At 45.8% G+C, this 25,133-nt stretch overlaps 2 protein-coding genes across 2 annotated transcripts; both read right to left on the bottom strand.

Moving 5' to 3' along the window:
• Positions 1-3,163: 3,163 nt before the first annotated feature.
• Positions 3,164-16,214, bottom strand: LOC104341800 (GDNF-inducible zinc finger protein 1). Its single transcript, XM_086482264.1, has 6 exons — positions 16,183-16,214; positions 11,283-12,649; positions 9,269-9,363; positions 8,138-8,305; positions 7,179-7,336; positions 3,164-6,630 (listed from the first exon to the last, which is right to left on the bottom strand). Exons 2-6 carry the CDS (start codon positions 12,626-12,628, stop codon positions 6,274-6,276), a joined length of 2,124 nt encoding a protein of 707 aa, XP_086338390.1. The 5' UTR covers positions 12,629-12,649; positions 16,183-16,214; the 3' UTR covers positions 3,164-6,273.
• Positions 16,215-16,538: 324 nt separating this feature from the next.
• On the bottom strand, positions 16,539-24,103 carry LOC104343813 (uncharacterized). The gene is made up of 6 exons (XM_086482263.1): positions 22,797-24,103; positions 20,074-21,012; positions 18,444-18,538; positions 18,059-18,226; positions 17,694-17,851; positions 16,539-16,870 (listed from the first exon to the last, which is right to left on the bottom strand). The coding sequence occupies exons 1-6, from the start codon at positions 24,101-24,103 to the stop codon at positions 16,625-16,627; spliced, it is 2,913 nt and encodes a 970-aa protein (XP_086338389.1). The 3' UTR covers positions 16,539-16,624.
• Positions 24,104-25,133: the final 1,030 nt, after the last annotated feature.

Raw genomic sequence — 25,133 nt, 5'->3', positions numbered from 1 at the left:
TGTTTGTGGCATGCAGCCTAAGTAATCTGTTCTTGTGTTACAGCCAAGGACCACTATGGGATACGTGATAAAATATCTAGCTTTATTTTGTTGCTTACAAATCCAATGACTTGTGTGTTTCTTTAGCATCCTGCTCTTTGTCGTGACAACATGGGTAGATGAGAAGCGATGCTCTGGGTATCACTGGCAGAAAGAAGCACTTGGGGAGCAATCCTGTCTTGGTTTTGTTAGCTGATGAACCCAAAGTCTGCACTTGCAAGTACTGTTTTTTACCGCTGTTCTGTCTTAGGGGTCAGCACCATCTATTCCAGCATGTAAATATTTGGTCTGTGCCAGTACGGTACAAAGAATCGCTTCTGGTCTGTTGCTGTATCGTTACTGTTTTCTGTTTCTAAATGGATCTGTCAGACACACTTGGATCTTGTTTTTTTTTTTTTTAAATTATTGAGTTTTTTTAATGGTGCTAGTGAAAGGCTTTGTGACTCTTTCATACCATATGCATGTGTGTGTATGCACCTGATACAGATACATGTGTGCATGTGTAGACACAGAATAGATCATGACCGAGTGCTGGAAGCGTCACAGACTGGGGGACAGGACTGCTTAGGTTGGTGTCAGCCCTCTGGACAGGCATCGCGCATAGACCTAGTTAACAGTGTATTTTGTATTTCAGATCTCAATATAAAATGTAAGGCTCTTCTATATTTTCTTGGATCTATTTTTCCACTTACTTTACTTTGTGGTGCATCCCATCCCTCCTACCCCAAGACTACTTGACCCGAGTAATAGTCTATTTTTCTAACTTCTCATTGACATGAACTCCTGCTGCCGTCTCCATGACAGGTCGTTCGTGTGCGCCGGGCAATACCCGTTAGTTTCTGACCTCTCTGCCGTTGGCTGTGCCGCCTCGCTCTTGTGATGTGCAAAGGTGTTGGCTGAGACTCAATGTTACACGAAACGCTTGTTCTAGTTGTCTGGGGGATGGATGAATCGAGCTTGCTTTGAAAAGGTGTAGACATGTTTAAAAATTCCTGCAGTAATTTTAGAAATGTGTTTTAAAATGTCGGCAACCAAGGCTCTTCCGTGCAATGCTTTGTTTAATTAGAGATGATTAAGCTACCCATTATTTCATGCATATATATTAAGGAGGATTTGGGGGACTGTACAGTTTGTCAGTGGGAGTTGTCACTCAGTATTTCTCTGCAATGAAGAGATTTTCAGCTGCACTACTGATGTGGAAGGAATGAAAAGTGACTGCTTTATTCGGCACAACCGCTGTTTAAGTCGGCCCTCTTTCACGGCCAGAGCAGGAACGTCACGGCAGTTTCAGCGGGTGCTGCCACCCAGCCTGGGCTCTGCCCGGTGTTTCTCTTGATGAAGTGATAGTCTCTGGCAACCAAAATGCTGCTTTTGCACTTCTCCTCAGTTTGATTTTAATTGAGGTGGTTATTGAGTAGAACGCGGTTTGGCTTATTGGTCTAAAGGCTTTAGTTCTATTAAGTGGTACTTTACCGCTGGCTTATGAAAAAGAAAACCAAAAAATGCTCCTGGTACATGCCAAATTATTGTTGTTATTATTTTTTTGTTTTCCTGACTGATCGCTTATTTTCCATAGACTATTCTGTGCATCCTAACTTGTTAGAAAAGACCCATAAGCTGTGCAGAACTGCCATGGCGAGTGCATTGAAACAGCCTGGACAAGGCTCCTTCTTCCAAGCAATTTCCATTTCTTCACTTCTCTGATGTGTTTTTAAGGCTGCTGCTCATGATCCACCTCTGTCCGCAACAAACCCATCACTTTAACTTAGCTCACCCTGTGTCACATCTGTTTTTCCCACAAGGGAAACCCCGTTTAGGATGGGGTCCTGGTCTGTCTCCACCCAAGAGGCAGGTGCACACCTCAGCTCAGCAGAAACCAGGCCTGACTGACATTTCCCGAGTCCTTTGTGCGCTTGTGCCACCTCCACGGGGCAGAGAAAATACTGGGCTTAGGACGCAGTGAGCGTGGTAGGTAGGTAATCTTACCACTGAAGCTGGATTAGCTGCAGATTTAGTCTCATCTTGGACAAGAGGGGCCAAGGTGGAACCAGTTAGAACTGGTTTAACGTACTTTTTTCTGTGGTGAGCAGAGACCCATCGTATTGGCGGGTTTGTCTTGACTTGTGTCCGACGCCTTGGCAGCTGTAGCGAGGGGGAGCGCGGGCTGTGAGGTTTCCTTGCCCTAGCATCACACACACAACTGAGGCGCGTGTTTTTATGCCTTTTTTTGGTTCACTTTTCCTGTCGTCAGTATTATGCACAGCTGTGATCAAATGCGTATGGAGCTGGTGGACCAGAAGACCGTACCCATGGGGTCGTGTGGTCTGTTACTGTGCCCTGGAGTAACACCATTCCAATACCAGTGTTCGTTCCATAGAAGTAGGCTGCAGCATGTCCTCCAGTGTTAGCAGTGGTCAATTGTGACAGTTTTACAACAACGATCTGCCACTCTGCTGTATTTTCCCCCCAGTACACAACTCTGTACTATGGAAACTTATTAATGAAATGGCCTTAGCAAGAATATAATGTTTTGTGTGAATCTGTACATTAATAAAGTGAAAATCATGAATGTAAGTAGTGATAAATGTTCTTTCCTGGGGTAATGTGAAAGGCAGGCTAAAGCTAGAGCCTGATGGAAAGCCGTGAGGTGATGGATGATAAAAGCCAGGATCCATCGGGCTTCCTTTCAGTTACTGTGGTAACCTGTTCAGGTACAACCCCAGGGTGAATACTCATATGGGGAAGCACTGGCCGCTCATTTTACAGGGATTGTCACACCACTTAACTACCTGTTGTACAACCTGTCACCTGTGGGAACGTGAAATGTCCCACGTCCCACTTTCGCAGGCGTGTTTTGTAACGCCTAGCTGGAGGTAAGCTCCAAGAAACCCACCCCGTCCGGCAGACAGGTAAGGTGGAGCCCAGGCTCCCACAGCGCTGCATGGCCATGCTCTGGCAGGGTGACGGGCCTGGGGAGGAAGAGTGGCACCTGACAGCTTCAGGCCTGCAGCAGAGCTCGGTTAGGACTTAGCCCAGATTTCGTGCATTCACAGCGATGGGGGTCTGTGCGTTATGTGGAGGGTACAGAAACATTTGATATGGTCATCGAGTCACTGGAAGGGTCAGTCTTTTAAGAGTTCAGTATTTTAATAAGAACAGTTCATACGAGTAACTCACTTCCGTACATTCATGGAGTACAAAAGTTTCCCTGGCTACAGGTACTAACGCTCAGACTTTAAATATATCTACAAACTCTTTACATTGGGAATACTGAGCTTCAACAGGAACATAGTGCTTGAATAAATATTTCAAATATAACCTCTTGGAAATGTTCTCTTAAAAAAATTCCCTTTCTATAGTTATGATTCCATGGTAACCCATCAGACATCCCTTTAAGGTTCAAAAATAGCTCTGTGCCACAGTTTGGGTATCGTTATTGCTTTGCCACCCCCTAAGCCTTAGGACAGGCCCTAACAAGGCTTGATTGTGCTTACCTTCATGCTAACGCAACTTTTCAGAAAGTTTTTCTCACAGCTTCAGCTGAGAAAGTTTCTGTGGAAATACTACATTAATAGTAAACTAAAGAGAAGCAGAAAAGCAAAACAGGAAAAAGATAGAAAAGCTCCAGATTTTTCCATGATGGCACAGGGAATCTCGTCCTGATTTTGAAGCGTTAACCATACCAGCAAGTTGCTGCTAATTCACAGCTGCTCCCAAAACCAAGAGTCATCCCAGTCAGATGTTTCTTTGTCAGTGCCAGCAACTGCAATGGTTCCTTCCCTACATAGGAAAAATATTCCAAATCCTCCCAAGTACTCCAGGGAGGGCAACCAAAGTAACTTTATCATTCCAGCCCAGCAAAGGAAATGCAGAAAATGCTCACCCCGGACAGAAACTCTCTGGGGTTTCCCTGTGCAACAGCTTTCCCAGGTACTGGTTGTGACTGGGGAGAACAAAGAGAGGTACTGCCTGGGGAAGGGGCAGAGGTATTTAGGAAAGATCTGTCTGTCTTGGGAAGAAATGCCCACATAGAAGTGTGATTCTCTTAGGTTGGTGGCACTGGGATCCTTAAGGCCTGCCTCTAAACACCTTGCTGGGGAAAGTTAAACAGACACCAGCCTAAAACTGCCGTTCAGATTCCAACACAGTCCTATGGACAAAGTATTCACAATCTGGGAAATAAAGGCCTGAATCCCTTGAATAGCGCAGTATGTTTTTCACTTATTTGCATCTTTTTATGCCATTAGTCATATGAACCCTGACTGCCTCCTATTTGTGACTGGATTTACCTCGGGAGACTCTTGCAGTGCTGGGATTAGCTGTAGCAACTCAGGAGCAGAACGCTAGTTAACTTTTCCCACTGGCTATCACTTAGTTTAGCAGTAGGTCTGCAGTCCTGTCTAAGTGATGGTGGAGAAGAGAGCAGTGCTGACCTCTGAACCAGCAGAAAATGGCTCAGATGAAAGTTAACAGGACAATGCCAATAAGCTGTTGTGAAGGACAGTGAATTTTTGCCTTAAAGAACCTGTTTTGCAGATTTTATGTATGTGTCTTGAACAAACCTCTTTTACAGTGTGAGTTTTATGTGTTGACCCTAAGAACAGCCTGCTTTGCAGTACAGTGTGCTCCAGGGAGGGAACAAGCCCTGCGAAGGTGGAGCGGTGCTCCCTCCCCAGAGATAAAAGGGTGAAGCGGTGCCCCCTCCTTGGAGGTAGGAAGGTGGAGCAGTGTTCTCCCTTCAGAAACTTTAGTTGGGACAATCGATAAAGGGGGGCTTCAGTTGGAGCAGCTACCCACCCTCCCCTATCCAAACAGACAAACCCTGCAGAAGAGGGGTGTTTCTGGACTTGGAGAGGGCCAAGCCCTTATCTACAGGTGTACACGGGACTTGAGAAGGTCCACTCCCTTAGCTATAGTGGACAGGACCCCTTGGACCCCCCAAAATGTCACATACTGTGCCTGCGTCCTAATCAGCATGAAAAGGGAGAAGAGGAGGGGATAACGTGAACAGGATCATGAATATTAATGACAAGGGACAATAAAAATGCCAATAATCAAGACACAGGTCTGCACCTACCACCAAAGAAACAAAGATCAGACCAGACCTGCGAGATGTTGCTGGACCCCAGGAGCGGTGATATCTCTCTCTCACTTTTTTTTCCTCTCTCCATATTATTAGACAGAATTAGGGAAAGCCATTCTTTTATCTGATCTGTGAAATATTATTACTATCAAAGTGCGTTATTGCTGCCAATCTACCGACCAAAGAGGGTTATTAACTCGCTACCTTTGCCGAGCAAAGGGTCTCTGCCGTGCAGAGGAAAACCCCTTTAAAAGGGAGGATACAAAAGATTCACCTACCCCGAAACACACCTCGTGGGACAGGACAGCTGTCTGTCTGTCTACACTAGCTTTCACAGGGTAGCTGAAGGACTCCTTTTCATCGACATTTTCACAAGCAATGTTTCGGTCTCTTAATTGCCAAGTTATATGTAAGCTAGAGCAGTTGGAAGATGAAGAGTCACAAGTGTCAAACTGCCCTGGGTTTCACTGAACTGTAAAAATAATCCCACCACCTGTATGGACACAGCACTTGGCTCCTGCTTGCCCCTTTTGCTACCAGAGAATCAAAACTCCTGGAATGAAACTCCAGATCTTTCCATAGCTCGATCCCCATCACATTCCCAAGGAGTGAGCTGGCTCACTGCTTGGATCTTTGGCAAAAGCAGAGACAAACCAACACTTCCTGAAAAGCAATTTAGTAAAACTGATTTTATGCATGAATTTCCACTAGGGAAAATACAAATCATTTCATTAAGCTACTAGGCTGAGAAACACAACATAATTTCTCTTGATTGTACGTGTGGAAAACAAACTCGCACCTTCTTTACAACCTATCTGAATGTAGGTACTTATTTCCACTGCAGGCCAGCTAAAGCAAACAAGCTGAACTGCACCCTTTTATTCGTAGGGAATAAACTTCCTGGGAGTTCTCACTCCTCTGCCACCCCCTGCAGTGCCGTGGGACTCTGCCCTACCTTCAGGAGATGGAGCTGTACACGTTGGAGGTGGGTAATGACTTTTTTTGAGGCAACTGTGGCAATCCAGTGCATTTCTTTCGTGTCTAGCCCTGCTTCCTTGTTCCAGCTTCTCCTAGTTCCCGCAGTAGGTTATTGGCAAAGCCAAAGGACTGTACAAAGGGTGCAGCTTAAACGGGATTTGTAAATAACCAAATTATTCCATATTCACCAGAGCATGAAGCTGTGGCTGAATAGAGTCTGTCTGTGAATGGAGCACTGTCAGCTCACTCAGAGTGGTAGCTATAAGGGCTTCCTGGGGCCCTGGAGTCCCGTCTGACTTACAGTCTGTTCCTGGGGTGGAGTCATTGTCGTGCAGTGCAGTCACACTCCCCGGGACAGCAGTCAAGTTTTGATAGTGGCCATTTTCAGAGAAAGACAGTAGCTTCTCTGGTATTTTAGGTGATACATCATATTCTTCATCGGGTAGCTCGGTTTTGTGACCTTCGTCATTCTTAGATGCTCCTTCAACAATGACGAGGAAGGACTTCCAGGGTGTGTTTTTATCGTGTATCTGAAGAAAAAAAAAAAAAAAGGCAAAACCAAAAACCAGAAGGTTGAACACATGATGACTTGATGACTGTCTGAGAGGCAAAAGCTTGGATCCAGCTCATACTCAATGCTGGTAGAAAAGGTCTCTATTTTCATCCCGCATAACTACCCACAAACTAGGCCAGTATACATCCAGGCACCAATCTGTGTCCCTGGTGAGCTTCCTGTCTTCATAAAGCATCTAACTGAGCCTGGCCCAGAAAGCGACTTCTCCTGTCACATGCCAGTTGCATGGGGAACACGCTCAGAGGTCACAGAACAAACCTGTGACTAAGCAGTCCTCAGGCGTGACCCACGTGGGCTACGCCACAACGGATGAAGAACGGCCTCACCACAGTTGTGGGAGTGAGCACAAACCATTTGAGTACTGTAATGCCACGTCAGAGAGAGGACGATACGCAACAAAAACCAGACAGAACTCCCTGCCAGGCCTGACAAAATTGACATGTCAATACATTGCCACAGAAGGCGGCTCTAGGGCCTCAAGGTAGCGGGATGACAGGTTCTTACCGAAGTGTGCCGTCGGAGGGTGGACTTGTCAGTGAAAGTTCGCCCGCAGGCGTTGCACATGAATGGCTTCTCCCCGGTGTGTATTCGATGGTGGCGCTGCAGCGCGTTCAGCTGCGTGAACTGCTTCCCACACTGGTCACAGCAGTAGGGCCGTTCACCTGAAAGCAGAGCACAGCATTAAAGGGGTGATGTCAGGGTAACACGAGTGCTGCTCGCTGGGGAACCTCAAGTAACTGCTGTACTTCATGAAACAATATGGCACGCACAAGGAAAAAAAAACAAGATGTTTTCAGAATTCCCACAGCTGGGTAAAATTTTGACACACCTGAAGTAAGCAGATACTTACAGAGTAAGGGCTAGACCCACAGCCTGCACAAATCTGCGCAAACACTGAAGCCTCCAAATTTTTACATGTCTTTTCCATTAGCAACTAACATCCCGCCCAGCATACAAGTTTTCCTATTGACGGGGGACAACAATCTGTGAGCATGAATGACAGAGCTGCTCATAACCACTTGGCTCTCTCCAAATACGTCATAAACTGTCTTGCTGCAGTCGCTGTCTTAAGTGCTTTTTGAAACAACCATGTTTACTCCTTCCTTGAATGCAAACATGAAAGGTGAGCAAGCAGGTAAGAACGAGATCAGCTCTCTGCAGTGCCGTGCTCAGAGTTAAAACACAGTTCTCCGGTCACTAATAATCATGGCAGCATTATTAACAATATCTGCACAGCTCTTGGAAGCATTTCTGAGAATTGTTGTAAGTCAGTAAGAAGCAGAGGGGGTAACAGGAGAAAGGAAGTGGATGAACGAACGCACTGCAGCAACAATCAAAACGTGCATGCAGGCGGGGAACTAAAGTAATCGAGTTGAGAAATTCCTTGTCTGAATTACGCATCCGTGAGGGCTACGCCTTTAAATGGTGATGGTTTGTTCCAAACGAAGAAGAGCAAGTCCTACCTGTGTGAACTTTTATATGCTGGTAAAGCGAGTTCCTCTGTGCAAAGGTTCTGAAGCAAACTTCACATTTGAACGGTTTGGATCCAGTATGGATTCTGTTATGGTGTTTCAAGTACTCCTTCGAGGCAAAGCTCTTCCCGCATGTTTCACACATAAAAGGCCTTTCCCCTACAGCAAGGGTGAAAAGGAGAACTAAGACGTCACACAAAAAGCTGAACACTATTAGATACAAATGAACCACGTGCCAGCCTCACAAAAGGATCCAAGCAGGCCACTGTGACAGCAGTGACCTCTGCGGAGGGCGCAGAGCTTTCCTGCCAGAAATCTGCACAACACCCTCCAAGTGCGAGGGCAATCACACCCATCCAACAGTGATGTACGAAAACCCCAGGGAGATCTGCAGCCAGCAGTCTTCTAGCCACCTCTGGAGGATTCTGGCTTACTCTCATCATACACCACGCTGCATGCCTCTGATGCAAGGCCTCCACCTGTAAGCAGCCGATTTCAGTTATTTGTGTCTCGAAAAGTGTTCTTGGAATTGTATTTCACAGTAATTTCATATTTTCTGCCATCCACATGCAGTTACAAGTTCCTGGCAGAAGGCAGACCATTTTAAGATGGGTGTATTCAGAGATGCAAAAAAGTACCGCACACAACCCTCAGGTGGTACGAAGGGTCAATTCAAACCACCAGTTTATACCATGAAGGACACCCGCTTTTAAAAAGATTTCTCTGCAGATCAGGATAAGCCAAGGCAGCTGTTTCATATTCCTTGGACTAACTGTTTCAGACTTGGAGAGAAATAATTTTTCTCTAAGAATTCAAACAGACCTTTTATTGATGACAGATCTTTGGATATTGAAGACTATCCAAAGCAGCCTCAGATGTTGGATCCCAGCCTGATGGGAACTCCTTTTCCATTTATTTAATCAGCTCCTTTTACTCCCTCCACCGCCTGCCTATCCACCTAGAGGAACCTTTCCACTAAAATTGTGTCTAGGGATGAGAATATCTGATTTTACATAAAACCCACCACCAAAAACAAAAGCATTTTCTGAATGAAAAATAAGATCTCCTGGTTTCACAGCAGGCCTCCTTCTATATGTAGTTCCTTGCAAAAGAAAGCCTTACCTGTGTGACATCGTTTGTGATATATAAGCATGTGATTCTGAGTGAACCTGGCACCACATTCATCACAGACAAAAGGTTTTTCACCAGTATGGATTCTGAAATGAGAAAGCAACATTAAAGCACCGAGGTCTCTCTCTCTCTCTCTCTCTCTTTGCTTTGCAGCACAACACAAGTTGTCTTTGCGGCTGCTCTCTGCAGAGATTTTAGTGCTGCGCGAGATTTTAGTGTCTTTCAAAACCAGCCTCAGCTGGGCCAAATTCTGCATTGTGGTTTCTGCAGTGCTGCTTTCATTGCTCAGTCACGCATGCGCTGCATGATCAAGGCCCAGATCCAAAATTTTTTTTTTTTAGGGTAAAGACAAATTTTTAACTGTAAACATTGTGTGAAGTTTAGAAAACTTGTATCCAAATAGACAGACCGAAAGAAAAAGGTGACCATCTTTTGGGATCTGAAGTAAAGCAGGCATCTTTATATTGCTGACGCTATCGATAAAATATTCCACACAGAAGGTGAGTGGTCCCTGCTTCTGCAGGGCCACCAAGTAGAGAGCCACTGGCTACTCTGGGATAAGTGGCACCCAAGGAGAGGAATACAAAGATGCCACTTTTATACAGGCCTTGTTCTTGCTGTCAGCCCAAGCCTGCAGCGTGAGCTCTGGGGAAGGCTGTCTGTACACCAAGGACAGGAATTGTTGCCTATAGCAGTATTCCAGTTTCCTCTAGCTTAAATTTTTGAGGCCATGCACACTTCAGTGCACTTTTGAATAGTGCTGCAGGAACACAGCCAACAGAGGCCGGTTTTTGTGGTAATATATATCAACAGGAAGAGTATAGAGTTAAAAATATATTAAAAAAGATGAGAAATTCTCACCACAGACTGTCACAACACACAAGTTAGGACAGCACTGATTTTCCAGCATTCATCAAGCTTACTGAACAGTCATAGCAGTACACAATGGAGGAGAAACTCCACTTATGCCAAAAAATAATGTTTGAAGCAGCAGAAAGCAGTTACTTGCAGTTAGGAAAGGACACATGATGAAAGAGAGATGCCATACAGCTGCACTAGCAGTAATATCATAGCAGCACTCTAGCAAAAGTTACGCTTCTGGACGTGCTTTCTGCAACTGGGAGTAAACCCACTGACTTCAAAAAGGGCAGTGAAACAGAGCAGCCATCAATGAACCCTTCTACCTGGCAGGAAAATCCACCTAGGAACACGCTGACACCAGTGCATTCTCTCTTTGGGTCAGAATAGTAGTACTTTGGGATAATTTCTTCTATACCTCCCTCTCCAAGCTTAATCCCTACCTATTATCTGACATTTGGTTGCAGATGAGTGTTTGCTAGACTGACAAAAGCAGGCTGAAGCCCTTCACAGCTAGAATCTTTGCCTTGATAAAAATGTCCCTCCTGTAAACTTCCAAGACCAGGTGTTTGCACCTCCAACTTGGAGTCTCATTGCAGTATCAGCACTACAACCGACTTCATCGGCTCTGCGAGGGCGTCTGTTGCTTCGTTCACCTCCAGACGGTGATGTGTCAGCCTTTTTCTAGTCACGTATCAGTTGTTTGCTATGCTTAACACCCAAATTTTTTTAGCATATTTTCATACTTGCTGCATAACATTATTCTATTGAATATAAAGAGGCATCAAATTAGGTGAATTATAGCCCTAATCCTACAGATAATTCAGCATGGGTGTTGCTTTTCTCATGTGAAACATCCCATTGTCTCTTAATAGGTCTACTCCCATGAGAAAAGTTAACTGTGCGCTTCCACAGCAGCAGGCCTCAGCCCAGGCACCTCTACTTAGGCTTAAAGGCAATGACAGCAATCCCCTTAATGTGAAAAGCAGGGAAAAAAACAACCAAAAAGCTATGAAAAAAGGAAACAGGGACACTTTCCAGACAGTCCTGTTTTACATCCCCACTTCACTTGAAGGCTCAAGGTGTGTTCCATGGGATTCTGCTTCTCCCCCCAGAATCTAACAAGGCCAGTTAAGTCTGTTCATACCTCATGTGTGTTTTAAGTGCAGAAGGCTGAGAAAATTTAGCCTCACACTCTGTGCACCCATAAGGCTTGTCGCCTGTATGCGTCCTTTCATGGAGCCTCAAGGCAGTTTTGGAGCTCAACCCCTTTCCACACTGCTGGCACTGATGACGCTCCCCACCACCCTCATGAACCTGGAGAATGTGCCTCTTGACGTCCTTCTTCCTCTTGAACTTCTTACCGCAGAGCTCACAAGGGAAGTGGCGCTCGCTGCTGTGGACATGGCGCTGATGGCTTTTTAGGTTGCACCGGTTGGCAAAGGTCTGACTGCAGGTTTCACACCGATAAATGATTTCGGCTGCAATGCCATGGCTGTGCTTTATGTGCTTGAGAAAGCTTTTCTCATACAGGAATTCCTTCTCACACGTGCTGCACTTGAAGTTACTGCCTCGTTTCTTTTTATCCTCTTCGGATTTTTTCAGGTTTTCTTCCATTTCAAAGTTGCCATCACATTCTTCGCTTTCAGGTTTGATGTTGTTCTCTGCTTGCTCCTCCTCCCTCTCCATATCACACATATCCTGGTCTTGAGGATATTTGTGTTCTTCAAGAGCAACCTCTGCATTCTTCTGCTGCTCTCTCAGCCGCCTCATGTATTTCTTCTTCGGGATTTCCACAAATACTTTCCTCCCAGCCAGTCTCCCACTTGCTCTTCTGATTTTGGCATAAGGAGGCTTTATAATTTCCTTCTTTTTGTCCATTTTATCTTTTGATTTGGTAGCTGGCACCTCAGGAGACGTTCCATTGCTGGGTCTGTCTACTGGGGAATCTGGAGGATCCAGAGGACAGTCCGCCTGGTCAGCTTCTGCCACAGCAGCTGCTTTGGACTCGAGCATGATGCTTGGCTGGGTAGCGCTCTCTTCCTCAGAGTTCTGTGACTCTGAGAAGTTTTGCAACTCCAACAGCACTGATTCAAGCATCTGCTTCTTTAATTGAAAGCAGGTTTCTGAGAGGTCCAAGCACTTCAGCTTTTCGGCTATTTCTAGCATACGCTGCACTCTGTCTTCTTCCACTTCTACCTTAGCAGTGTAGACAAACTCAAGAAATGAAGCAAAATCAGCAACCTGGACCTCGTTCAAGAACACGTTGGTCCTTGGGCCATCCATGCCCTTCTCATTAAGGAACACCTCCTTGAAAAATTTGCTTGTTGCTGCCAATACAGCCTTGTGAGCAACAAACTCTGCCCTGACACCTTGGTACTCCACGCTGACAGTCACGTCGCAGAGGTGGCCCAGGAGACGCAGCTGATGCATTTCATTCAAAAGGTTGATAGGAGAGGACTTGGATTCCAGTAAAACTGCATTACTTTCCATCTTTCTTCTCTCTGCAAAAAGCTGTTAACAACACTGCATGTTAGCTATTTGCACAGGAGCTAACAAAACAAAGATTTCAGTGGCCAAAAGTCATGTCTGGGCTTTCGAGAGCGCTTCACTTCAGATTCAAGCACTTAAGGTGGGTGCTTGAGCTTAAGAGACCAGACTTTCAAAGGAGCATTGTGAAAAGCCTGGCTAGAAGTGCAGATTTCAAAAAAGCATCACCCTAAGCGGTCATATCTAAAACCACGCTGCCAGTCGTACACTGAGATTTCTCTGAAGTTACTTTGAGTTTAAATCTCGACCGTAGTTTTACCTGAAACACTACAGACTATTAGAACCGGTAATAGGGACAAAGCAAACAGAGGAAGATCAAAAGAAATGTTCTCATTAAGGCATGTGGAATTAAGAAATTATTCTTCCTCCTAATCAGGCAATGAGAGAAAGGTAAGATTAAGCAAAAGTTAACTGCAATCCTAAATAAACACTTCCTTAAACAGGCTTTTGAGATAAGACTCTTAAACAAGACTGGAATAAAATACCAAACACTTAACCAACCAAAGCAGAGGAGACTGCATAATTCTATTCTTCAACTGTAAACTTAAGAAATAAAACTTTCTCAAAGTGTTTTCTTTTTTAAGAAATTCAGCACTCACAGCTGACTTACAGCCTCTAAATTTTGAATGCCCTTTTGTAGCCTTACAAGGGCTTTGCCATTTCACTACTGTTTAGGTTATGTCGCATTTCCAAGTAATGTTTTAAACTGCTCCAAAATTCTCAGAACTGAGTTTTTTTTTTTTTTTTTTTTAAAAAAAAGAGTTTGATCCCAGAACAATATTTCTGTGAACTTTGAAGATGCTTTGAGCAACACCACCCCCCGCCCCACAATCTATTGACTTTCACTGTGTTTCTAACAACTACATCCACGTGCATTTTGAATCTGGAGAATTTCTTTCCACTTCCTAAAAGTTAATGAAGGTTTCCTTTCTCTGTACACACTCAGGTACAGTAGACTTGCAGCCCTTTGTACATGAGACACCAGAAGTCTTGCTCAGAAAGATAAATCAAAAAAATAGCGTACAAATGGAACAAAATTTTTAGTAATGTAACAGTAAGGACGCCATATTAAGCATGAAAGACAGACACAAGAATAACATTCACAGCATCAGAGATACTCTTTCTCCCCCCACAGAGCTATAAACTCAACTTTTAATCCATGCTCATTTCAACAAACCAAAAGTTAGACTCACATCCCAACATAATTTTCTGTTATTACAGTTTTGATAAAATAATTTCAAGAACCTGTAAAATGGACAGCTACGAAATACACTGATTCAGGGAGATTACTAGTAGCTACACAAAACAAATGCTTCGTGGACTTGATACTACATAAGGTAAAAAGCCAGAGGGAGTCCCTATCCCAAGGAATTTACAAACAAGGCCGGCAAGGCTGGCGGGAAGTAGAATCGTTTCCCTAACCTCATGCAACAAGCAAGTGGGAGAACAGGGAACACAATCCACCACAGGTGCCCAAAGCCCTACCTTAGATTCTACAGAAAAAGACTATCCTCAGAACCAAACCCTATTTCCTAACATTTGAATCTTCAGCTTAGTAAACTTTTAAAATTTAAATAGTTCCATTAACATTATTCTAATAAATACCTAAACCCCCACTGTTACTGAGTTACACTTACCACACTTAAGTCAAAAGCCCTGGAAAGGGAATAAGGAATTGCCTGGGGTAGCTCAGAGCTCAACAAGCACCTCAAAAGACTGTCCGCTTTTACAAGCGAACCCCAATGCTATGCTTTAGTTTTGATAAGAATTTTATATGAACAAGAATGGCGTGATTTGACTCCTGACTGAAGGGCTGACTCTTAGAAATAGGCACAAAAGGTGGTGTTTAAATTTTGCTTCCCTTTCTCCATAGTCACCCTGTGATTTTTCTCCTCCCAGTCATACAACACACTGGCAGTCCAAGCATTTGAGGATGAATTAAGCAAAGACTCACTGAATGCTTTATCTGACACAATCAATGATATCAAACCGTAACATTTATCTCCCCAATACAATTATTTTTGAACTACTTATCATGGGATTTCACAACCATCCATCTATTTTCCATTTGAGCACACAGCAAAAGCTGTGGTCACATGTAGACAACAGCGATCCCCAACAGGAAACAAGAACCCAAACCACAAACTTCTCCCACTGGGGCGAACGAGCTCGTAACTGTAACTTCGCGAGCTGTCCATTTCAGGGACTGACCACAGACGCGTGTGTTAAGACACATTGTGCCAACTCCTTTTTTCTTAAGGCTGCAAAGCAGAAACCTCCAGTTCTTCCCACCATAGCGCTCGCAGAGTCAAAAGCCACTATGAAAACACATCACTCGCTCTCATCGCTATTGGAATTTGTTCAGAGGAGGAGCAGTAACCTAACATGTACAGCAAGAGATGTACTGTGAAGGCTTTTTATTGCCACTCCTGTGGCCAACATACCAAGCATGGGGCTGGCAGAACATCTTCAGCAGGAGTACGGCATATTCATCTTAAAAAAGACAAGGCCTGAAAACCTGCGAACGGAGCCAGCTTGCCAGGACTAGCCTGCAGAACTGAGATAAATAAAAGCAATTCTTGCATAAGGTCAGCCACTGTGCATGTGTCCCCTTCCAGAGGCAAAACCAGCTGAAAAGAGATAAAGAGAGCCAGCTATTCATAATGGAAGTGCTTGTAGACCCACAAACTCATATGTTCTTCTGCACCAACATCTGTCACGAGACACTACTGCTAGGCACCAACCACCCTCATGTAGGATTGCTCCAGCTATTGAAGCTATAATAACAGCACCACAACAACAGGCACAGTCCGCAGGGCTGAGGCAGAAATTAAACCTACAAATAAAAGGACAGGGCGCTGCAGCAAACGCCCAGCCCGAGTTTGAGATGACAGGCACCTCACGGAGACCCGGCAGCCCCTGTGAGTGCAGGGGCACTCACAGATGCGCGATGACCCCGGACCAGGCCAGGAGGCTCCTGCATGGAAGGAGGATGAGGCATTGCCACATGCTTCCTCACAGCTCACATGACAAGGCCAGTCGTCGTCCTCCCTCCTTTCTCGGCCGCCCCTGCTTGCCACAGCAGCCCGAAGAAGCCGGGACGGGCTGCAGCCCACACGCACACGTCTCCCCGGCCAGAAGAACAGGCAGGAGTCCACGAAGGGTAACGGGGAGGGGATGCCCAGCTGGCTGCCCGCACTTAGGACAGGCGACGAGGCTACTGACCTCCCTGCTCAGGGAGACCCCGCCCCCCCGCCGGTATCCTCTCCCCTTCAGAAAGGGCCGTGGATCATACGGGAACGCTGGGAGCACGTCCCGCTGCCTCCCCACGGCGGTGACAGGGCGGAGAGCAGCTCCCGAGGGCCCCAGCGGCTCGCCGGCTGCGAGGGGAAAGGGAGCGGCCAGCGGTGAGGGAGGCACCAAGGCCCTCGCCCGCCATCGCTCCCCGCCTACGGCACCCGCGGAGGGGGACGAGGCCCCTCCTGCCCTGCACTCACCGAGCAGCCCTGCAGCCGGAGCGGCCAGGCCGGGCCGGGCCGGGCCGGTCCTGTCCTCACCCCACAGCCTCCGGGCGGCGGCCGGAAGCACTGCTGCGCGCTGCCCCGCCCCCTCCTCCCCGCCCCGGAGGCGCGACTGGGACACGCAGGAAGTGGCGCCAGTGCGGTGCGACGGACGTTGCTATGCAACCGCGGCCCAGGGGGCCCCACCCCGTAGAGAACCAGCCCTAGGTTTTGATTCTTACCAAATTAACACGTTTTCCGCCGTTAAATCTACGCAAACAAATCAGCTACGGGACGGGCGGCCACTTACGCGCATCTTTATTTAAAAAACAAGCAATAATTGACAGCGACAGCCCCGCTCGTGTCCGCACCCCCGGCTGTGAGAGAATTCGGCCTATTTCCACCCAGAAAGGCTGCAGTGTTCTGGCCGTAACTGCCGTTATAAGTATAAAAGGGAGCGGTCGGTGTCTTCTGCGTTACCAACACTAGATGGCACATGTTCCACTTTTTTAAGAAGGATGCCTTCTGGTTTATAAAGTTTACCTTGGTCAACTGACCAAATTTCCGGTGTGGAGTCTTCACCCGTACAAGCTTCTGAGAATGTTTCTATTTTGGACCAATTATGGTCTTTTTTGGTTGTAAGATCTATTAAGAAACTTCTCCAGTGAGCATTCCGGTCGTGAATCTAGGAGAAAAAAAAAAAAAAAGGGGGGAAAACAATTACATCTGAATCTTTTCTAACAGTAACTTTAATAACTGAAGATTTAATCCAGTGCAAGAAAAATAGTATCGGAGCTAACTCCGCACTACTGTGCTCAAACACAAAAGCTGAACCCTGAAGCACAAGATCAGGTCTGTTTTGCCAGCTCTGCAATGACTTCCTGGCTCTGTTGTCATGGAATGCTTCCAAAAGCAGCCAGAATTTTAGCAAACAGTAACTTAAAAACTTGTAATCATAGGAAAAAAAAAAACCCCTTATGGTCTGTCTTAGCAGTCACTTCAAGGACCTGAAGGTCTCTGGAAGCAGCTAAGCTCAGCAAGCCATTTTTCAGCACATCGCTGGAAACACGTTAAGATCATATTCATCTGCAACACAAAGACATTATAAACCATCATGTAAAAGGCTTAAAGGACTGCAGAGACTGTAGTAACGCAGAATGTGGTACTGTTCCCTTTCCACTAAAAGGAGTCGATCAGTAATAAGTATTTTAAATAACGAGTCCTTCCTCGTGCAGTTTTACAAGATCAGATTTTCCCTTTGAAGACAAGTACTGGGGAGGTGACTGGTTTGACAGCCAGTAGTGGGAGCTGCTGTGCTGTTGGATGGAGGAAAGTCCCTCCCACTTCAGAAACAGATTTTTAAAAGTCACCCTGTAGCTGGTAGATCAACCCCCAACCCTAATATTCATCACCAACGTGAACACTCATCGAGGCAAGAAGCTTCCCTCGGCAGTTAAATGGCACCACCGCAGGCTGCCTGCCACAGAGAGAGCCGAGGGGCAGCGTACCGACGCGTGTCGGCGCAAGGTGGACATGTCCGTGAAGGTTCTCTCGCAAGCTCTGCACTTGTAGGGCTTCTCCCCGGTGTGAATGCGCTGGTGGCGCCGGAGAGCGCCCTGTTGGGTGAAGGTTTTCCCGCACTGCTCGCAGAAATACGGACGGGTCTCTAAAACCAAACAAAAAACCAACCAGGACGCACAGAGTTAGAGGTGGGTTCTTCTGGCTCCAATTTCAGCAGAACAAAAGTGTCATGGCCTAATTCAAGAAGCTTATTAAAGCAGTTGTGGAATAAAATATCACCATCCATGCTGGAAAGTACTTCAGACCCAAAGCACTGCTTATTTTCCCCGCCCCGAATGGTTTGTTTCGTTACCTGCATGGACGTTACTGTGCTGGGCTAGCGAGGCTCTCAGGCCAAATGTCTTCCCGCAGACCTCGCACTTGTAGGGCTTTGCCCCCATGTGGCAGCGTTTGTGGCATTTTAAGTACTCATTGGTGGCAAAATGTTTTCCGCACACATCGCATTTATAAAGGCGCTCTCCTGAGTAAAGAGAAAAAAATATGCTCTGAACTCTCTCAGCAGAATTTTATACTTCAAAGTTGGTTTTCAAATCTCTTTCCACCCCTAGGAGTTCCTTCCTGGCACTTCAAGTCTCTTCGGCGAGCTACAAAAAAAAGCGTGCACCTTCTTTAAATCCCCATCAGCAATTTCTGGCAGGAGAAACCAGGTGGAAGGAACAGAAATATTTAGTGCCTACCTGTGTGGGTCCTCTTGTGGCCAGTCAGTTTGCCTTTATCAGCAAAGCAAGCCCCACAGTCCTCACAAATATATGGCTTTTCCCCTGTATGGGACCTAAACGAAGTGAAACACAACTGAGCATTAATAAATACTGCATTCTTAAAATAATGTATTTGAAATTACGTCTGACACGCTACACTACTTTTCTAAACCAAGTGGAAAAAAGTACCTTCTCCTCATTCAGGAAATGGGAGCATTTATGACTGCAGGTGCTACACTAAAGCACTAAAATTCCCATTTAAGGTTTACCTTTTCCTCACTCTCGGGCCCTACAAAATCCACCTTTCTTTCACAAGTTGCAGCTCCGTGTATCAGCATTGGAAGGGAGAAAGCAGGGATGATGACAAGCTGCTGCTGTGCTAGATACTGGAAGTGCATCTGGACTGTCCCCAGCACAATGCCAGCAGCAGATCTCTGGGAACACTGTGGGCTGCGTTCTTGGCTTCTGCAGTTCCTCAGCTTCATGTCCCCCAGCCTGCAAACTTCAACTGGCACAATATTCTCATTTTTAAGACAAAAGGCACTAAGGAAACTCAGGCAAGCAGTGTTTCTGAATGCATACTGGACATCTGGCCTTAAACTAGCCCAAATCAGAGAAAGTCTGAGCCTTACGTTTGATCTTAGCACTGTGCTGACTTCCCTTATTCCAACCCAAACAGTATGACGTGCAAAAACATGGATAATTTTGAGTTGTCAGGCAAAATGCTGCCAACATGAGCCAGCCAGTTACCCAACACAAACCCCATGAGTCACTGTTTTATGCAGTCGAACCAAAATCTCACATGTGGCACGGCTCTGCAGCATTTCAGCTGGCAGAGATTATCTTGACATTTCGGGTGGTTTGCTGCTTCTGAATCAGTGTCCCTCACAGTTTTTTAAATCACTGTAAGAACACTTAGGAGACAGAAGTAAGCCACTGTCCCCATTGCATGGGTCAACAGCCTGTAGTAACAGGATCTCTCTCACCTCAGTTAGCCCTCCAACAGTTAACCTCCTCTTACAAGCCGTCTGCTAGGCTCCCTATTTGGAGAAAGATGGGAAATTCCACAGCATGATTCACCCTGTCCTGGGAGAGGACACATTTAACACGGAACCACCAGGGAGCAACTTATCCAGTGTTGCTCCAGTGACTACAGAGGGAGCCCAGATGAGAAGTCCAGTTTTTGTATTGCAAACAAGAACTGAAATCCCACACTAAATGACTTGCTCAGAGCGATCCAGAGTGAGCAGGGCTCAGCATCTGGGCCTCTGAGATCCTTGACTAATTCTTCAGCCCATGCTACTTTTCCTCGGTGAAGGCCATCATCATATTCTGATTCTCAAATGACTGGCTTTTGCTTACAAAGTTCAGCTAGGGCATCTTTTCAAAATCCTTACTAAAACTGGCGCAATGACAGCTGCAGGCAAAGCCTTTACATAAAAGAATTAATCACAGATACCTACAGAACAAACTATATCCCAGCATTCCCGTTATAAGGACACACAAAGAGAATGACTCAGAACTGGGAAGTCAGGAGAGGAAAAAGAAGTGCTGAAGTACAGCGGGCATGAAGGGAGCGGTAACGGGAGAAACAGTACCGGAGGCTGACCTGGTATGGATCTTAAGTTGTGACGGCTGAGCAAATTTTGAGTGACAAATGCCACATTCGTAAGGTTTTTCTCCTGTATGCGTCCGCATATGGAACACTAGTGCTGTTCGGGAGCTGAGGATCTTTCCGCAGACAGAGCAGAGAGGGCGTTTGACTCTGCCTTCGTGCTTCCGCATATAATGTGTCCTCACATCTCTCTTTCTTTTAAAGGTAGCATTGCACAGGGTGCAGGCAAACTGCCTTTCTTCAGTGTGCACACACGCTCGATGCTCCTTCCAGCTGTTGTAACTAGCAAATGACTTGCTGCAGATGTCGCACTGGTAGACTTTACCGGGCAAGCACTGATGGACATCTCTGCAGTGATCCACGTACTTTTTCCGGGAAACAAACTGCTCGTTACACTTATCACATCTTATTACATAGGCAGATTTCTTATTCACCCCACTTTTATTTACCTTCTTTATTTTAAACTCTTCGTCTAATTCACGTTCTTCACCCTCCTTCTCATTGGAGTATTCATCATCCTCATCATCCTCCTCAGTACAGACCTCCTCGTTATCTCTACTATCTTCAACTTCAGAACACCCCGCTTCGTAATCTACCTCCTCCTCGCCCTTCACGCTCATTTCACCTTCATCTTCATTCTGTTCTTCGCTCATTTTTTCACTTCTGGCTACAGCTTCTTTATATTTCCGCTTCTGCTCTCCTCGCTCCTTGCTACAGTCCGCTGCAGTAACAGATGAAGCCCCGGGTTCTTCCTCATGACTCGTGGCCCCTTCGTGCCTTGCATGCTTTCGGCATTCAGCCTCTGATGTCCCATCCCACGTCTCTCTGTCAGGATCTTTGTCACAGCTTGTTGTGTTTGGTCTATGTGCAGGTGGAACTACCATCCAATAGACAGGCATGAGTTTCCTCTCCTGCCCAGACGCATGGATTTTTCTGTTAAAATAAACAAACAACAGAGCACAACTTCAATAAGTTTAATTGTTTAAATTCAGGCATGTTTGCCTCTGAGGAAGGGTCGCTTCCTTTTAATTGTTCTTCACACCATTTAGGAAACTAACAGCACATTTGAAGAGCTGAACAGCAGGGAAATTTTGTGTAGGCTTGGACCAGATAATTAAAGAAAATTAAAATGTCTCAGTTCATTGGGGATGGAGCCTCTCAAGTATACATATTTGTCATCTGACTAGTAACACAGGGTGGGGTGTACATTTTCCTCCAAGGCTATGCTGGACAGGCTAAGAAATTATAGACTTAAAAAAAAGGAAATACAGACTTGTCCTAGGTTACAGTGTATAATGTGCCCAAAAAAGTATTCTATTACCATCTTCAGGAGCTGTTGAGACCAGGTGGGGCGGTGCTCCCTGCCTCCCCCCTCTGGACTATCTCCTGTTAATGGCCCATCAAGGAACTGCCTCATGACTCCCCATCCCATTGTGAGATGCTCCGCCCGGGGGAGAAGGAGCCAAGCAGTCCATGCCAAATAAAAACGGAGATCTCAAACACCCTAGCAGCCTTCTTCCACTGGATTCCCAGAGGAGTTTTTACCCCCACTGGAGTTCCAGAGGACAAGAGCTACCTACCTACCACTGGACCTTCGGAGGAAGACCAGACCCTTTTACAAGATCGCTGCTTCAACAGAACTACATCCATCACTTCAGGAGGACTGCAGCCAGCATCTTATCGGACTGCTACTGCCACCCTAACAGGGTGTCAGGTTGTATTTCTGACTCTGTCAGGGTAAACCAGTGGGTTGGTTTTTTTTCCTGCCTTGTGTTATATATATATGTAAAGAACTATTATTCCTATTCCCCATATCTTTGCCTGAAGGACCCTTAATTTCAAAATTATAATAATGTGGAGGGAAGGGGGTTGCATTTTCCATTTCAAGGGAGGCTCCTGTCTTCCTCAGCAGACACCTGTCTTTCAAACCAAGACAAGATTAAATGCCTATATGGAAAACCAAAACAGACCCCCTTGTAAGCCACCAATGGCAGCGGTTAACTCTACTTATCACTACTCGGTGCATGGAACAAGCTGTGTGTTGCAAGTGCAATGACATCTGGAATGTTTTTTCTGCTACTAGACTGAACTACAAACAGATTGTGACATTGTTTAAAAGGGAAGCTGGGATCCAGTAGAAAACCACTCCTGTACCACAGAGACAGGGTACAGAGGTGTTTGACATGTACAGTGGCTTTCGCAGTTCTGGAAACTACTGTGCAATGTCAACACCTTCTTTTGAGGCAGGCAGCACTTCATAAGCCTATCTGGAAGCTCATGCTACCCAGCAGACCAGCACGCAGGACACTTGGCCCAAGAAAGCCATACTAAAAAGCACCACACTGCCCTGACGTTTATAAAATGAGCATTTTCTTGTGCCTTTTAAAGAGATACCGATTCTTTTGGGGCTCCTATTTAAAAACCCAAATCTGAGGCTTCCAAAATCATTTAAAAGATCCAATTGCACAAGTCCCCTTTGATTCAACGTTCGCCTAAACTCCCAGTCTGGGAGACCTCAATCCAGTAATCTGGGCTGAGAGCTTGATGAGGTCAACAGAAAAAAATCTGTGTTGATTTCAACACCCTTCTGATCAGATCCAAGGAATTCTTTAACTAAAGCAGTGAGGACTTCAGGAAGGCTTTTATCCTGGTGCCCAGAGAGAAAACATGTTTTCCTGAGTGCACACGGACAGGGACATAGACAGAGAATGCTGTACCTTACATGAGTATTGTAAGCAGACCTCTGAGCAAAGCTGGCGGGGCAGCGTTCACATTTATACGGTTTCTCCCCGGTGTGTGTTCGTATGTGGACCGTCAGGCCGCACTTGGAACTGATGACCTTGTCACAGTAGGGGCAGGCCTGGGGATCCCGCTTCTTCTCATGCACCCTGCGGATATGGTCATTCGTGTCTTTCTGCCGCTTAAACCTCTTGTCGCAAAAAATGCAAGAGAATCCCCGCTCATCACCATGAACGGCGAGGCGGTGCTGCCGGAGGTGCTGGTGAGTGGAGAAGAGCTGCTCACACACATTACAGCTGTACTTGACCGCCAGATTAACATCATGCTTGAGCTCCATGTGTGACCGGTACTGCTTGATAACATGGAACGACTCGTTGCACTTCTCGCACGCAAGCTGCGGCAAGACTTTTGCCACATGCTGCGGTGATTTCCTACGTTCTGTTTTTCTGGCTAATTTGGAAATTAAACTGTTTTCATCTTCCCACTGCTCAGGCAGAGTGTTCCTAATTACTATGCAGGCTTCCTTTGATTCAGCCTGGCTTAGGAGTGAACAACCACTCTCATTTTCCAGACTAATGATATCGACACCAAGTCTGTTTCTGCTATCTGTCTTGTTACATTTTAGGAGCTTTGCTGTCCTGGATTTTGGTTCTGGAAAAGTAGTGCTCTTTTGCTCCAGGCTTGCAGGCTGGCCTTCAATGAGTTCGTAGCCAGCCAGCAACTTGTTATGTTTTTGCCTCTCCCAAAGTTTCCTCTGCATGGGTATTGCCACAACTTGGGAAGAGTTACTCAGTTTGCGGTTCTCCTCCTGCTGGATGCGAGTCCACTGTGGCCCACCGTTTTCACACAGCTGACCTTTCAGATGGAGGCTCAAATCTAAACCCTTCCTGCCCTCTGCTTTCACTTCTTCACAAATGTCAAGCAAATCCTTGCATTCAAGCCTTTCAGCTATTTCTTTCATCCGTTGCAGTTTTTCCGCTTCAATCTCCACTTCTGCAGTGTAAACAAACTCCAGGAAGGAGGTGAACTCTTCTGTGTAAATATCTTGCAGAGTCACTGTGCAATTCTTGGTGTCCAGCATCTCATCATGCAGAAAAAGCCCCTTGAAATAGTTGCTGGAAGCTGCCAAGACAGCTTTGTGAACCAGAAACTCCTCCTGAATTCCTAGATGCTGGGTGTGAACTGTCACATCACAGAGGTGACCGAACTGGTACAGAGAATGCAGTGCCCTCAGGAGGTTAGGAGCAGCGACCTTGGATTTCATCAGAATCTTCTTTTTCTCCATCCTGCCAGAAAAAAAGACAAATGTTTGAGTGCTTGCTCTCCCTCTTCCGTGGGCTATCTTTTCATTCATATAAGACATCAACCACTTAAGAAAAAGCTCAGTGGAGATCCATGTCCTAATTTCTAATCTACACGATGTGGTAAAGACCTCAAGGTCACTTCTATCAATGCAGCCGCCATCAGCAAACACACTTAGTTTACTGCAGTCACGGATTTAGATTTACACTCTGGGATAACCCTTCAGAGTGGATATTCTGTAGCACAGATGCTAACAGTAACAAATACTAGTAACATGATTGGTCCAGCTTAATAATAAAACATTCTTCATACAAGTGCTTTTCAACAGCAGATGTCACACCTGTTTACAGTGGAAACAAGGATCTTTCCCCATCCCTCTCATACTGAGGGGGAACTGAAGCATAGCAAGTCACTTCCAATTGTTGTCAAGCTGGTGTTGAAACAGAGCTTGTGTTTTCACAGTCACTCCAGGCTCCACTCACCGTGCCAGGCATCCCCTGGTGCCAAAGCAGGGGGATAAATCTTTGGATCTGGTTCAATTTTGTTTCTGTACCCCCCGCCCCCCCGTAAACAATCAGACCTAGGAGTTAATCATTACAGTTAGTAAGCTTCTATTGTATTTGGACACAAATAATATAGAGCAACAAACTACATATCTAGAAATAGCTATAAATTATTTAAGGAGGTAATAAGTGTTTTATCTGAAAAATAATTCAAAACTGCTCCTTCTCAATCAACAAACAGAGGGGTCAGAAGTTTTTTGCCATTTTCAGAAAGAACAATCTGCATTTCCCCACTGGCTCTAGAGACAGACAATAGCTATTGTGCAGTAAAATCCGATGCCAGAGAACTCTGTGGCTTTCCTGTCTCCACCCACGTAGGACACCCGTACTGCTGTCAACGTTACTGAGGCCTTCAGATGCTCTGATCTGATCCTCTAAGCTGATATTCCCGATCTAGCATAGTTTTTAAACGTCTGCTGTTTAGCACATGCTTACAACAGCTTTGTAACC

This window comes from Leptosomus discolor, chromosome 2, assembly GCF_034619465.1.
Source record: "Leptosomus discolor isolate bLepDis1 chromosome 2, bLepDis1.hap2, whole genome shotgun sequence".
Taxonomy (NCBI): Eukaryota; Metazoa; Chordata; class Aves; order Leptosomiformes; family Leptosomidae; genus Leptosomus; species Leptosomus discolor.
This window is presented reverse-complemented; position numbering and strand designations above follow the sequence as displayed.

Bases quoted from the DNA above. Each gene is read 5' to 3' on its own strand.
- LOC104341800 (XM_086482264.1), bottom strand. From the start codon at position 12,628: ATGGAAAGTAATGCAGTTTTACTGGAATCCAAGTCCTCTCCTATCAAC. The intron at 9,364-11,282 runs GTATGAACAGAC...TTCTCATTTCAG, and splicing joins GCACTTAAAACACACATGAG to AATCCATACTGGTGAAAAAC. The intron at 8,306-9,268 runs GTAAGGCTTTCT...CCCTTGCTGTAG, and splicing joins TCACAAACGATGTCACACAG to GGGAAAGGCCTTTTATGTGT.
- LOC104343813 (XM_086482263.1), bottom strand. From the start codon at position 24,103: ATGGAGAAAAAGAAGATTCTGATGAAATCCAAGGTCGCTGCTCCTAAC. The intron at 21,013-22,796 runs GTACAGCATTCT...TTATTTTAACAG, and splicing joins GCTTACAATACTCATGTAAG to AAAAATCCATGCGTCTGGGC. The intron at 17,852-18,058 runs GTAACGAAACAA...GTTTGGTTTTAG, and splicing joins GCACAGTAACGTCCATGCAG to AGACCCGTCCGTATTTCTGC.